The 15,688-nt window shown below is 47.7% G+C and overlaps 1 protein-coding gene across 1 annotated transcript in view; it reads left to right on the top strand.

Annotated features, from left to right (window-relative positions):
* The window catches only part of LOC142312062 (uncharacterized), a 275,265-nt gene that overhangs the window by 47,456 nt on the left and 212,121 nt on the right, over positions 1-15,688 (top strand). Inside the window, 1 exon segment of the mRNA XM_075350942.1 lies at positions 7,566-8,693. Coding sequence (XP_075207057.1) covers positions 7,566-8,693 — 1,128 coding nt within the window.

The raw sequence follows: 15,688 nt of genomic DNA, 5'->3' as shown, positions 1-15,688 counted from the left end.
CTGTTGGCTCGTCGCCTCCAGGCCCCTCTCGGTCCGCGCCACAGCGCGCTCATAGGTTGGCCCCTCGGTCTCAGGCGGAGGACTCCTGCCCGGACCGCAGCCCCCGACCGGCTAAGCGGTCTCGCTGGGACTCTTCCCCGACTTCCTCTCGCTGCTCGGGATCCCAGCTTGAGGACTTTCTGGAGGACGAGGCGGATGTCGCAGCTCAGGGCTCTGACCCTGACGTCGCCCTTAACCTTGATACACCTGAGGGGGACGCCTTAGTAAATGATCTTATCTCGTCCATCAACCAGGTGTTAGATCTCTCTCCCCCGCCTCCTCCTGTAGAGGAGTCGGCGTCTCAGCAGGAGAAACACCAGTTTCGGTTCCCCAAACGTACACGCAATACGTTTTTCGATCACTCTAACTTCAGGGACACTGTCCAGAAGCCCAGAGCGGTCCCGGACAAGCGCTTTACTAAGCGCCTCACTGACACACGTTACCCCTTCCTATCTGAAGTCGTTAAGGGTTGGGCTCACTGTCCCAAGGTGGATCCTCCAGTCTCCAGATTGGCGGCTAGATCAGTGGTGTCGGTTGCAGATGGCTCATCGCTAAAAGATGCCACTGACAGACAGATTGAGCTCCTGGTGAAGTCCATCTATGAGGCCACGGGCGCGTCTTTTGCCCCGGCCTTTGCAGCCGTGTGGGCACTCCAAGCTATCTCGGCTTGTCTGACTGAGATTAATGCTGTCACACGTAATTCTGCTCCGCAAGTTGCGTCTTTGACCTCTCAGGCGTCAGCCTTTTCATCCTACGCCATGAACGCCGTCCTCAACTCTGCTAGCCGTACAGCTGTAGCATCCGCTAACTCGGTGGCAGTCCGCAGGGCCATGTGGCTGCGCGAATGGAAGGCCGATTCGGCTTCCAAGAGGTTCTTAACTGGTTTGCCGTTTTCTGGCGACCGTTTGTTTGGCGAACGATTGGATGAGATTATTAAGGAATCCAAAGGAAAGGATTCCTCCTTACCCCAGGCCAAACCTAAGAGACCTCAACAGAGAAAGGTTCAATCGAGATTTCGGTCCTTTCGTCCCTCTGCCAAGTCTCAATCCTCTTCGTCCAACAGGCCGGAGAAAGGCCAGAGGAACTCCTATGCGTGGCGATCCAAGTCTCGCCCACAAAAGGCCGCAGGAGGCACTGCCTCCAAGACTGCTTCCTCATGACTCTCGGCCTCCCCTGACCGCATCCTCGGTCGGTGGTAGGCTCTCCCGCTTTGGAGACGCCTGGTGGCCACATGTTCAAGACCGATGGGTGAGAGACATTCTGTCTCATGGTTACAGGATAGAGTTCAGCTCTCGTCCTGCGGCTCGCTTCTTCAGAACCTCTCCGCCCCCCGCTCAGGCCGACGCACTTTTTCAGGCAGTAGCCGCTCTAAAGATGGAAGGAGTTGTTATCCCCGTTCCCCTTCAGGAACGTGGTCGCGGATTTTACTCCAACTTGTTCGTGGTGCCAAAAAAGGACGGGTCATTCCGTCCCGTTCTGGACCTCAAGCTGCTCAACAGACATGTGAGAACCAGACGGTTCCGGATGGAATCTCTCCGCTCGGTCATCGCCTCAATGTCACAAGGAGACTTCCTAGCATCGATCGACATCAAGGATGCTTATCTCCATGTACCGATCGCACCCGAGCATCAACGTTTCCTGCGTTTCGCCATCGGGGACGAACACCTCCAGTTCGTGGCATTGCCTTTCGGCTTGGTGACAGCACCACGGGTTTTCACCAAAGTCATGGCATCCGTTGTGGCAGTCCTGCATTCTCAGGGCCACTCGGTGATTCCCTACTTGGACGATCTCCTAGTCAGGGCCCCGTCTCGGGTGGCGTGTCAACAAAGTCTATCTGTCGCTCTGGCGACTCTCCAGCGGTTCGGGTGGATCATCAACTTCCCAAAATCCAAGTTGACACCGACCCAATCACTGACGTACCTTGGGATGGAGTTTCATACCCAGCAAGCGTTAGTCAAGCTTCCGAGAGACAAACAGCTTTCTCTGCAGGCAGGGGTGCAATCCCTTCTTCGGAGTCAGTCACACCCCTTAAGGCGCCTCATGCACTTCCTGGGGAAGATGGTGGCAGCTATAGAGGCAGTCCCGTTCGCGCAATTCCATCTTCGGCCACTCCAATGGGACATTCTCCGCAAATGGGACAGGAGTTCGGCTTCCCTCGACAGGAACGTCTCTCTTTCCCTTGCAACCAAGACGTCACTTCAGTGGTGGCTCCTTCCCAACTCTCTGTCGCAGGGAAAATCCTTCCTACCCCCAACCTGGGCTGTAGTCACCACGGACGCGAGCCTGTCAGGGTGGGGAGCGGTTTTTCTCCACCACAGGGCTCAGGGAACCTGGACTCCGATAGAGTCATCCCTTCAGATCAATATTCTGGAAATAAGGGCAGTGTATCTAGCCCTATTGGCTTTTCATCGGTGGCTGGAGGGCAGGCAGATCTGTATCCAGTCGGACAACGCCACTGCCGTCGCATACATCAACCACCAAGGCGGCACTCGCAGTCGTCAAGCCTTCCAGGAAGTCCGACGGATTCTGCAGTGGGTAGAAGCCACAGCTTCCAGCATCTCCGCAGTTCACATCCCGGGCGTAGAGAACTGGGAAGCAGATTTTCTCAGTCGTCAGGGCATGGACGCGGGGGAATGGTCTCTGCACCCAGACGTGTTTCGAGAGATTTGTCGCCGCTGGGGAACGCCGGACGTCGATCTCATGGCGTCACGGCACAACAACAAAGTCCCGGCATTCATGGCACGGTCTCAGGATCACAGAGCTCTGGCGGTGGACGCGTTAGTTCAGGATTGGTCGCAGTTTCGACTGCCTTATGTGTTTCCTCCTCTGGCGATGCTGCCCAGAGTGTTACGCAAGATCAGGTCCGACTGCCGTCGCGCCATTCTCGTCGCTCCAGACTGGCCGAGGCGGTTGTGGTACCCGGATCTGTGGCATCTCACGGTGGGTCAACCGTGGGCGCTTCCAGACTGCCCAGACTTGCTCTCACAAGGCCCGTTTTTCCATCTGAATTCTGTGGCCCTCAACCTGACTGTGTGGCCATTGAGTCCTGGCTCCTAGCGTCTTCAGGGTTATCTCAGGATGTCATTGCCACCATGAGACAGGCCAGGAAGCCTACGTCCGCCAAGATCTATTATAGGTCTTGGCAAATCTTCCTATCCTGGTGCGCTAATAACGGTTTTACTCCATGGCCGTTTGCCTTACCCACTTTTCTTTCATTCCTTCAATCCGGAATGGACAAGGGTTTGTCACTTGGCTCTCTCAAGGGCCAAGTATCGGCGCTCTCCGTGTTTTTTCAAATGCGCCTAGCCAGGCTTCCGCAGGTCCGCACGTTCCTGCAGGGAGTTTGCCACATAGTCCCACCTTACAAGCGTCCGCTGGAACCCTGGGATCTTAACAGGGTGCTAACGGCTCTTCAGAAACCACCTTTCGAGCCGCTGCGGGATGTCTCTCTATCACGTCTTTCGCAGAAGGTGGCCTTCCTAGTGGCAGTCACATCACTTCGGAGAGTGTCTGAGCTAGCAGCGCTGTCATGCAAAGCCCCCTTCCTGGTGTTTCACCAGGATAAGGTGGTTCTGTGTCCGGTCCCGGAATTTCTCCCTAAGATGGTATCCCCTTTTCATCTAAATCAGGATATCTCCTTGCCTTCATTTTGCCCTAATCCAATTCACCAGTGTGAAAAGGATTTACACTCTTTGCATCTTGTGAGAGCACTCCGGCTCTACGTGTCTCGCACGGCGCCCCTGCGTCGTTCAGATGCGCTCTTTGTCCTTGTCGCTGGCCAGCGTAAGGGCTCGCAGGCTTCCAAGTCAACCTTGGCTCGGTGGATCAAGGAACCGATTCTCGAAGCCTACCGTTCTTCTGGGCTTCTGCTTCCTTCAGGGCTGAAAGCCCATTCTACCAGAGCCGTGGGTGCGTCCTGGGCATTGCGGCACCGGGCTACGGCTCAGCAGGTGTGTCAGGCAGCTACGTGGTCTAGTCTGCACACTTTCACGAAACACTATCAAGTGCATACCTATGCTTCGGCAGACGCCAGTCTAGGTAGGCGAGTCCTTCAGGCGGCGGTTGCCCACCTGTAAGAGGGGGCCGTTTTTTCGGCTCTTTTTATTGAGGTATTCTTTTACCCACCCAGGGACTGCTCTTGGACGTCCCAATTGTCTGGGTCTCCCAATGGAGCGACAAAGAAGAAGGGAATTTTGTTTACTTACTGTAAATTCCTTTTCTTCTAGCTCCTATTGGGAGACCCAGCACCCGCCCCTGTACCCTTCGGGCTGGTTGTTTTTTTTGTGTACACATGTTGTTCATGTTGAATTGTTCTTTTGGTTCATGGTTTGCAGTTCTCCGAACATCCTTAGGATTGCATTTACCCTAGACCAATTTATAAGTTTTCTCCTTCCTGCTTTTGCACCAAAACTGAGGAGCCCGTGATCCACGGGAGGGTGTATAGGCAGAGGGGAGGGGTTACACTTTTTAAAGTGTAATACTTTGTGTGGCCTCCGGAGGCAGAAGCTATACACCCAATTGTCTGGGTCTCCCAATAGGAGCTAGAAGAAAAGGAATTTACGGTAAGTAAACAAAATTCCCTTCTTTTTTAAAAAAAAACTATATTTATCAAATTTTGCGGACCCTACTGTACCTTTTGGGAATGGTTCTCTTCTCTTTTCCTCCCCTTTATTTGAATTATCTTCCCTATTTTCAGGGCAAGGAAAAGGGACAGTCGACGTGGAACAGGGGCGGCCGGTAACTTAAGGTGTCATACCCTCCGTTGTTAGGTAGGGACACCGGAATTGTTGAGGGTTACCAGGGCATTCCATTCTCCCCTGATTTAATTCTATTCCCGTCCCCCTGTATTGGTATCAATTTATTGAGGGGTCACCTGACCTTGGTTGTTAATGTTTGTGTGTCTTTGGGATTGTTTTAATGAATTTAATAATAAACATATTTTATTAAGGGTTTGAGGATAAAATGTGAGCCTGTACTATACTCTACCTGATAAATTTAATTTCTTTTGGAAACCTGAAATATGCTCTAATCCAGGGGTCTCAAACACGCGGCCTGCGGGCCGCATGCGGCCCCTCAGGCTAGTTCGTGCGGCCCCCAGGCCCGTGCCCCTGTTCTCTATCGCGGCCGGTGCAGGGGCCGCAGCCACTGTCTGCACTTTGTCAGATGAATGTGTTGCAGGTGCTGAGCTCTCGCGCCGCCAATACAATCATCTCACATAAATCACTGACAGTGACACTGCACCTGCCGCGATAGTGACCGGGGACACGGGCCTGGGGGCCGCACGAATCAGAGATGAGGCAGCGGAGGGAGCGCGGGACCGGTGAGAAGAATGGTGTGTGTGTGTGTGTGTGTGTGTGTGTGTGTGTGTGTGTTGGACGTTAACCCCTTAGCGACCTATGACGTACTGGGTACGTTATGACTCCCCGGTACTTAAGGGCCCATGACGTACCCAGTACGTCATGGCGAAATCGCAGCCCCGGAGGCTACGATCGCTGCAAATACCTTTTAGATTCGGGGAGGAGGGGACCTCAGGAGGGGTGGTGTCTCCTCCCCGGAAATACGGAGACTGTGATTGGCTGAGCGGCGTTCGTCAGCCAATCACAGCCACTAATGTTTAAACCATTGAAAATCGCTGAAACATTGAAATCCAGCCAAGATCAGTGCAGCTGTAGCCCTGATCATTGGCTGGAGCTGGATGACCTGTGTTTCACCCGCCCCCATCTCTGATTGGAGAGACCGGCCTTGTGACCGATCTCTCCAATCACTGTGGATCTGGGGCCGGAGACCACTTCCCTCAGCTTCACTCCGGCGTCTGTGGAAGCTGAGGGGAGCTGCTGACCCATTACTACAGGATGGGGACAAAGTGCGCACATTACTATGAGATGGGGATAAGGCTGGGGACATTACTATAGGATTGGGACATTACAAGGATGGGCACAATACTATTGGATAGGGACATTACTATAGGATAGGGACTAGGATAGGCACATTACTATAGCATGGGGACTAGGATGGGCACATGACTATAGAATGGGGACAAGGTGGGCACAGTACTATAGGATGGAGACAAGGTGGGCACAGTACTATAGGATGGGGACATTCCTACAGGATGGGGACAAGGTGGGCACAGTACTATAGGATGGGGACTAGGATGGGCACAGTACTATAGGATGGGGACATTACTACAGGATGGGGACAAGGTGGGCACAGTACTATAGGATGGGGACATTACTACAGGATGGGGACAAGGTGGGCACAGTACTATAGGATGGGGACATTACTACAGGATGAGGACAAGGTGGGCACAGTACTATAGGATGGGGACATTACTACAGGATGGGAACAAGGTGGGCACAGTACTATAGGATGGGGACAAGGTGGGCACAGTACTATAGGATGGGGACATTACTACAGGATGGGGACAAGGTGGACACAGTACTATAGGATGGGGACTAGGATGGGCACAGTACTATAGGATGGGGACATTACTACAGGATGGGGACAAGGTGGGCACATTACTGTAGGATAGGGACATTACTACAAGGGGACAAGGATGGGAAACATTACTATAGAATAGGGATAATGCTGGGGACATTACTATAGGGTGGGGACAAGGCTGGCACATTACTAAAGGATGGGCACATTACTATAGAATGGGCACAGTACTATAGGATGGGGACATTGCTACAAGGGGACAAGGGTGGGGAACATTACTATAAGATGGGGGACAAGGATGGACACATTACTATAGATTGGGGACATTACTATAGGATGGGGACAAGGATGAACACATTACTACAAAATGGGGACAAGGATGGGGAACATTACTTTAGGATGGGGACAAGGATGAGCACATTACTGTGGGATGGGGACTAGGATGGGGTACAATACTACAAGGGGACAAGGATGGGCACATTACTGTGGGATGGGGCACAATACTACAAGGGGACAAGGATGGGCACATTACAACAATATGGGGAACATTAGTCAAAATTTCTATATAGTGCTAATTGTAAGACTATTAGTTACAAGAAAGGAATAAAATGTAAAAAAAAATAAATTTATTTATATTTAAACAAAGAATGTGCACGTTTGCTATAATGAACAAGTGAAAATGTTCAAAATCAGTGATCCAAAGGTGTGTAAAGAAAATAAATAAAATATATTATATATGGTACCAATAAAAATGTCACTTTGTCCTGCAAAGAATGCGGCCTCCCAAATTTTTTTTTTTCCTCTGTGCGGCCCATACACCCAGCCGAGTTTGAGACCCCTGCTCTAATCCATGAAATGACAATTATTCAAAAAAGCTAAATGAATTTGGTGACAGGAACACTAAAACTTGAACCTATATAGTAGTTAGCTTAAACATAGGAGAAAAAACTGAAATCGCCACTTTAATTGCATTTTACTACAATTTGTATAGAAATGTTTGTATAGAAATGTTCTAAAACATATAATACAGTATGTCTTATTATCTCAGAGAAACATTATTGAAAAAAATAAATTCTATTTTATTTTGACAGTTGATCATTGTGTCACACCAGAAACACATGAAGATCATGTGATTACCCCAGATAAACCTGCAGACCTTCACAGCAAAAATCTGTCATCTCATCCACTTCAACGCTTCCTATGTTCCGATTCATTGCAAACTGTTAAGTCAAATAAAAATCACAAAATGAATGTTGAACATCAAAGAGTCCTCACAAGAAAGAAGCGATTTTCGTGTTCAGAATGTCAAAAATATTTCACTCAGAAATCAGAACTTGTTAGACATCAGAAAATTCACACAGGAGATAAGCCATTTTCTTGTTCAGAATGTGGGAAATGTTATAGTGTTAAATCAGAACTTGTTAGACATCAGCGAAGCCACACAGGGGAAAAACCATTTTCATGTTCAGAATGTGGGAGATGTTATAGTATTAAATCGGAACTTGTTAGACATCAGCGAAGTCACACTGGGGAGAAACCATTTTCATGTTCAGAGTGTGAGAGATGTTTTATAGAGAAATCACATCTTGTTACACATCAGAGAACTCACACAGGGGAGAAGCCATTTTCATGTTCGCAATGTGGAAAATGTTTCATTCAGAATTCAGACCTTGTTAGACATCAAAAAATCCACACCGGTGAGAAGCCGTTTCCCTGTTCAGAATGTGGGAAATGTTTTAATAGGAAATCAAATCTTGTTACACATCAAAGAATTCACACCGGGGAGAAGCCATTTTCATGTTCGGATTGTGGGAAATGTTGTACTAACATATCTGATCTTGCTCACCATCAGAGAATTCACATAAAGGAGAAGCCGTTTTCATGTTCAGAATGTGGAAAATGTTTTATTCGGAAAGCAAATCTTGTTACACATCTGAGAATTCACACAGGGGAGAAGCCATTTCCATGTTCAGAATGTGGGAAATGTTTTACACAGAAAACAATTCTCATTCAACATCTGATAATTCACACAGGTGAAAGGCCATTTTCATGTTTACAATGTGGAAAATGTTTTTATAGCAAATCATGTCTTGTTACACATCTGAGAATTCACACAGGGGAGAAACCATTTTCATGTTCGGAATGTGGAAAATGTTTTAATCAGAAATCGCATCTCATTGCGCATAGCAGAATTCACACAGGGGAGAAATTATTTTCATGTCCAGAATGTGGGAAATGTTTTTATACCAAATCATGTCTTATTACACATGTAAGAATTCATACAGGGGAGAAGCCATTTGCATGTTCAGAATGTGGAAAATGTTTTAACCAGAAATCTCATCTTGTTTTACATAAAAAAATTCACAATGGGGAGAAGCCATTTTCATGCCAATAATGTGGGAAATGTTTCAACCAGTAATCAGTTGCAGATCAAAGAATTAACACTGGGGAGGAGGTGTATTCATGTCAAGAATGAAAGTCAGCACAACTTAAAGGTCAAAGAAATGACACTGGAAAGTAGCCATTTGTTTGATATAGTAAAAATACAACAGTTTCTAAGTAAAGATTTAAGTCTACATGAGAAATGAAAAGTAATTTAGTGTACAAATGAGGATTAGGAAATGAATGCAATTACCATGAAACATCCTTTATTAGAAAGCAAATAAAATCCAAAACACACCTATGTACTATTTTATAATCTTGTAACATTATAAAAACTTCAGGATTCTACATATGTGTTCAACCTAAGGTGGGCTTTACACACTGCGACATCGCTACCAATTGCTAGTGATGTCGAGCGCGATAGCACCCACCCCTGTCGCACATGCGTTATGTGGTGATTGCTGCCGTAGCGAACATTATTTCTACGGCAGCTTCACACGCACATACCTGGTCGGCGACGTCGCTGTGACCGCCGAACAATATCTCCTTCAAGGGGGAGGTGCGTTTGGCGTCACAACGACGGCACCACGACGTCACTAAGCGGCCGGCCAATAGAAGCGGAGGGGCGGAGATGAGCGGGACATAACATCCCGCACACCTCCTTCCTTCTGCATTGTCGGTGGAGGCAGGTAAGGAGATGTTTGTCGTTCCTGCAGTGTCACACACAGCGATGTGTGGTGCTGGAGGAACGACAAACAACATCGTACCGGCAGCAGCAGCGATATTATGAAAAGGAGCGACGTGTCACCGATCAACGATTTTTGACGTTTTTGCAATCAGTGATCGTCGCTCCTAGGGTTTACACGCTGTGATGTCGGTAATGGCGCCGGATGTGCGTCACTAACGACGTGTCCCAGACGATTTATCGTTAACGATATCGCAACGTGTAAAGCCCGCCTAAGACTACATTATTTAAATAATGCAAAAAGTATATATAGGCAACCAAATAAAACAAATGAGTGACAAATATTATACTTTGGCATTTTTTAAATAAGAAAAGTGATCCAATGTTATATGTCTGTGAGTAATAAAAGTATGCAAACCTTTTGGATTAACAGATAAGTCTAGTGTTTTCAATCAATGGGATGACAATCACGTGGAATTAGGGAATCTGACTTGGAGAGTAACAATATTTTCATTTTGATTTTTTTTTTCTTCCTATATCTGGTATGCAATTTAATTGCATATAGATCAGTGGGGTACAGGTCTTGAAACCCCCAGTAGTCGCTCAACAGACCCCAGGATAGTGTGCACCTGAAAAGATAGTCATGCCCAGCACACAGGAAAGTATGGAGTTGATACAAAGCATAGACTTTAATATCCTGTATATATGAAAAAATGCTGCAGTAGTTTAGTTACTTTTTATTTTATTTATTATTAAACTCCATTTATTCCATGGCGCTTTAATTGTGAAAAGGGGGATATATAATAAATATTACAATAATCATGGACAATACAAAGAACAGACTGGTACAGCAGAAGAGAGGACTCTATCAACGAGGGCTCACAGTCTACAGAGGATGGGTGAGGATTCAGTAGGTGAGGGTAGAGCTGGTCATGCAGCGGTATAGTGGACTGAGGGTTACTGTAGGTTGTAGGCTTGTTGGAAAAGGTAGGTCTTCAAGTTCCTTTTAAATATTTCCACGGTAGGCGAGAGTCTGAGGGATGCGCGGAAGAAATCTTGCATCCGATTGGTGGAAGAGATGAGGGGACTAGAGGAGATCTTGTGAGGATCAAAGGTTGTATGCAGGTATCGGGAGACTAGGTCACAGATGTATGGAGAAGACAGTTTGTGGATTGCGTTGTATGTCATAATTAGGGTTTTCAATTGGAGTCTTTGGGCAAAGGGAAGCCAGTGAAAGGATTGTCAGAGTGAAAAAGCTGAGGATAGCTGGAGAAGAGATGGATTAGTCAGGCAGCAAAGTTTAGGATAGACTGGAGAGGTGCGAGAGAGTTCTAAGAGAGGCAACAGAGCATGAGGTTGTAGTATTTGAGGCAGAAGATGATGAGGACATGAATTAGTGTTTTTGCAGCATTTTGGGTAAGGAATGCATGGATTTGGGAACCAGGATCAAAGACGGATCTTCAAAACACATGTTTGTGGAGGTACATCATGGCACAAACAAAAAGATTTTTTTAAGACCTCAGAAGAAGAGTTGGTGGACTCATGGACATTAAAGGCCCCGTCACACTAAGCAACATCGCTAGCAACATCGCTGCTAACGAACAACTTTTGTGACGTAGCAGCGATGTTGCTAGTGATGTCGCTGTGTGTGACATCCAGCAACAACCTGGCCCCTGCTGTGAGGTCGTTGGTTGTTGCTGAATGTCCTGGGCCATTTTTTTAGTTGTTGTTGTCCCGCTGTGAAGCACAGATCGCTGTGTGTGACAGCGAGACAGCAACAACTAAATGTGCAGGCAGCAGGAGCCGGCTTCTGCGGAGGCTGGTAACCACAGCAAACATCGGGTAACCAAGAAGCCCTGTCCTTGGTTACCCGATATTTACCTTTGTTACCAGCCTCCGCCGCTCTCACTGTCAGTGCCGGCTCCTGCTCTGTGCACATGTAGCTGCAGGACACATCGGGTTAATTAACCCGATGTGTGCTGTAGCTAGGAGAGCAGGGAGCCAGCGCTAAGCATTGTGCGCTGCTCCCGGCTCTGTGCACATTTAGCTGCAGTACACATCGGGTAATTAACCCGATGTGTGCTGTAACTAGGAGAGCAGGGAGCCAGCGCTCAGTGTGCGCTGCTCCCTGCTCTCTGCACGTGTAGCTGCGTGCGCTGGTAACCAAGGTAAATATCGGGTTGGTTACCCGATATTTACCTTAGTTACCAAGCACAGCATCTTCCACGCAGCGCTGGGGGCTAGTCACTGGTTGCTGGTGAGCTCACCAGCAACTCGTGTAGCGACGCTCCAGCGATCCCTGCCAGGTCAGGTTGCTGGTGGGATCGCTGGAGCGTCGCAGTGTGACATCTCACCAGCAACCTCCTAGCAACTTACCAGCGATCCCTATCGTTGTTGGGATCACTGGTAAGTTGTTTAGTGTGACTGGACCTTAACTTCAACATCAGAACACTGAACAACAATGGTATGCATGGTAAATTGCAAGCTACTGCTCTCCAAAATGAACTTTGACCCAAGACAATAACAGAAAGCACACACAGATCATTCTTCAAAGAATTATCAAATCAAAGTCTCAACATTTATTCATAAGTAAATGTGGACCAGAAAATATACTGTAGTTTGGTATGATAACCAGTGGAACCTCTACTCTTCTGACTGGGTTTCTGGTTAAATCTAATTCCACAAGTAGGGGTGTCTCTATGCTTACTATTGGAGAATATAGGGGGCAACTTGCATTAAAAAAATAGTGAAACTATAACAATTGTATTTAACGACACCATGTGGGGCATTTTTTATTCAGGAAACAAAGCTTCAAGATGTCGATATGAAGATTTGACAAGATGGAGAAGCAACAAAGAAAATGTCTCTAATCAGATAAGACACCATTTGTAATTAACTGTATATAAATATTTGTCTACATAATATAGCCTGCAAAGAAATGATAGGAGTAATACTTGATTGTATAAAAAAAAAAATCCTTACTATTTACAGCACTGTATCTTAGTTTATAGTGTCCTCTCTTGGTATGTATAGTGCTGCCCCTTCTTACATAGCATTCCATCTTGTTTTATATAACACTGTCCTTTATGACATAGTGTCCCCTCTTTTGAATAGCGCTGTCCCTTATTGCGTAGTGTTCCATTTTGTTAGGTATATTGCTGTCCAATGCTACATGGCGTTCCCTCTTGTTTTGTATAGCAGCGTCCCTTGTTACATAGTGTCCCCTCTTTTAAATAGTGCTGTACTTTATTACATAGCATTCTCTCTTATGTAGCCTACAACCTACAATAACCCTCAGTCCAGTACACTACTGCACAACCAGCTCTGTCCTCACCTATTGTACCATCACCCATTCCCTGTAGACTGTGAGCCCTCGCGGGCAGGGTCCTCTCTCCTCGTATACCAGTCTGTTTTGTATTGATAATGATTGTTGTACGTATACCCTCTTTCACTTGTAAAGCGCCATGGAATAAATGGCGCTATAATAATAATAAATTATAATGTATATTTTAGTCCCTTATACCATGGCATCCCCTCTTTGTATAGTGCTGTTCCTTTTTTACATAGTATCCACTCGTATGTAATACATTATCTTTTATTGCATAGTGGCCCTTATGTGTAGCACTGTACTTTATTACATAGCATCCTCTTATGTATAGAGCTATACTTTATTATAGTGTTCCCTCTTGTTATATAAACCACTGTCCCTTATTACATTGTGTCCCCTCTTGTTATAAATAGCATTATCCCTTATTACATAGCGCTCCCTCTATAAGGCCCCCTTCACACGTCCGTGAAACACGTGCGTGTTTTGCCCGTTTCCGTATGTACCGGAGACACGGCCAAACGTGCACCAATGTTAATCTATGTTTGAGGTTACACGTGCATTATTTCATAATGTCCGTGTGTCCGTGTCCGTGATCCGTATGTGTTTCGGTTTTGCACGGAAGCATGTCCGTTTTCTGCACGGAACACGCACACGCGGACACCATGAAAGTCAATGGACACAATATAGTCCCGCCCCCCGGCAGCTGTGATTGGTTGCAGTGAGACAGCTGTAAATCAGTGTGGGGGCGTGTCTAACTGCAACCAATCATAGGCGCCGGTGGGCGGGGAAAGCAGGGAATACGAGATTGTTTAATGAGCGGCCGGCTTTTTCAAAAGAGGAAAAGCCGCCAGAGTTTAGAGAACAGCCGTGCCGCGCTGGTGATCGGGGAACGGTGAGTATGAGAGAGGGGTACTCCATTCAGTCACTCTGTGGATTAGCGGTCACCGGTGAGTCCTTCACGGGTGACCGCTAATCAGGACGCGACACAGACAGAGCCACAAAAAAAGAAGAAAAAAGTTCAGCTCACCGGTTTGCTGTTCACCGCTGTCAGTGTGGACCCAGCGCAGGGAAGGCTTGGCTGCCAAAAGTACGATAAGAAAAAAGAAATCCAGCGCAGTCCTCAGAGTATAGATTTAAAATCATCTACGTTTTATTCGTTCAAATCCAATAAAATATAGTATATAAAGCAGTCAGCAAAAAGATATAGGAGATTGCAGGTTATAGAGACCCCATCGAACTACGCGTTTCGACACATAGTCTTAGTCATGTTCAAATGAGGAAAGAGTGTCGGTTTCCTAAATGGTGTGACACACACCCACCGTAATTGCATACACATGTGAGTAACTTACAAGGATTCAAAAATACATAGTAAGTGGTTGCAATACGGTTTTGTATAGAAGAGAGATGAGAAAAAACGTCAGAAAAATAAAAGTAAGGAAAGGAAGAAAAAAGAAAAAACACGTGTGTGTATTAAAATAATGTTAAAATCACATGATTACAAACATGTATATTTCTTTGTCGCTCTATTGGGAGACCCAGACAATTGGGTGTATAGGCTATGCCTCCGGAGGCCGCACAAAGTATTACACTCAAAAGTGTTAAGCCCCTCCTCTTCTGCCTATACACCCCCGTGCTCCCACGGGCTCCTCAGTTTTTTGCTTTGTGCGAAGGAGGTCAGACACGCACGCACAGCTCCACAGATTGGTCAGCAGCAGCTGCTGACCATGTCGGATGGAAGAAAAGTGGGCCCATATAGGGCCCCCAGCATGCTCCCTTCTCACCCCACTCTTGTTGGCGGTGTTGTTAAGGTTGAGGTATCCATTGCGGGTACGGAGGCTGGAGCCCACATGCTGTTTTCCTTCCCCATCCCCCTCAGGGTTCTGGTGGAAGTGGGATCCTATCGGTCTTCAGGCACTGAGACCGTGCTTCATCCACAACTCCTGTGGAGCCTGCTGGATAGGAGCCGGGTATTGTTCAGGGACATGGCCCTGCTACTTGGAGGTACTCTGTGTCCCCGTGGGGACCGCGCACAGCAACACTCCAGCTTTGCTGGGTGTGCTAGTGCACCGGGGACCGCGGAGCTGACCGGGTTAATATGTGCCATTACACACTCAGCGTTGCTGAGTGTGTTTATGTATAGGGACTGCCGCGCTGACCGCCGCTGCCTTGGAAATACTGCGGCGCGGCTGGGACTTGTAGTGCGCCGGGGACTTCCACGCCGGCCGCGCTTTTACGGCGGCCGCGTTTATTACTAGAGTCCCCGGCTTTTTGCGGCCTAGTTTCCTTTCCTCCCGCCCATAGCCCTGACAGGCAGGGGAAGGGCGGGACGCTGCATAGAACGAGCAGCACTGAGGGCTGGAGCATGCTTTGCATACTCCACTCCCCTCACTGTGCACAGTGCAGGCACCAGTTCCCGCTCTTTCTGGGTCACGCCCACGGCTCCCTCCTCTCCTCAGGACGCATTCCTGTCAGCTCCTCGGACGCTACAGAGGGGGACAAAATCTGGCAGACCCAGGCAGGGACTCTGGTGGCCTCACAACCGCTTTAAGCGGGTGGTAAGCAGCACCTGTGGTGCTAGCCCCATTGTGCAGTAGTGTAACATTATATGTTTATTTTACACTGTATAGTGCACAGTTGATTTCTGGCTATATACCCTATTGTGTTGCTCAGGGAAGATAATAGCATGGCGCCCACGAAAGGCAGGGGTGCCAAAACACAGGCTTATTATGTTGCCTGCGCCGCATGTACGACCCCGCTACCGGCAGGTTCCACTGACCCTCATTGTCTGCACTGTTCGGCCCCTGTGGCACTTGCTCAGC

This window comes from Anomaloglossus baeobatrachus, chromosome 5 (genome assembly GCF_048569485.1).
Source record: "Anomaloglossus baeobatrachus isolate aAnoBae1 chromosome 5, aAnoBae1.hap1, whole genome shotgun sequence".
NCBI lineage: Eukaryota > Metazoa > Chordata > Amphibia > Anura > Aromobatidae > Anomaloglossus > Anomaloglossus baeobatrachus.
This window is presented reverse-complemented; position numbering and strand designations above follow the sequence as displayed.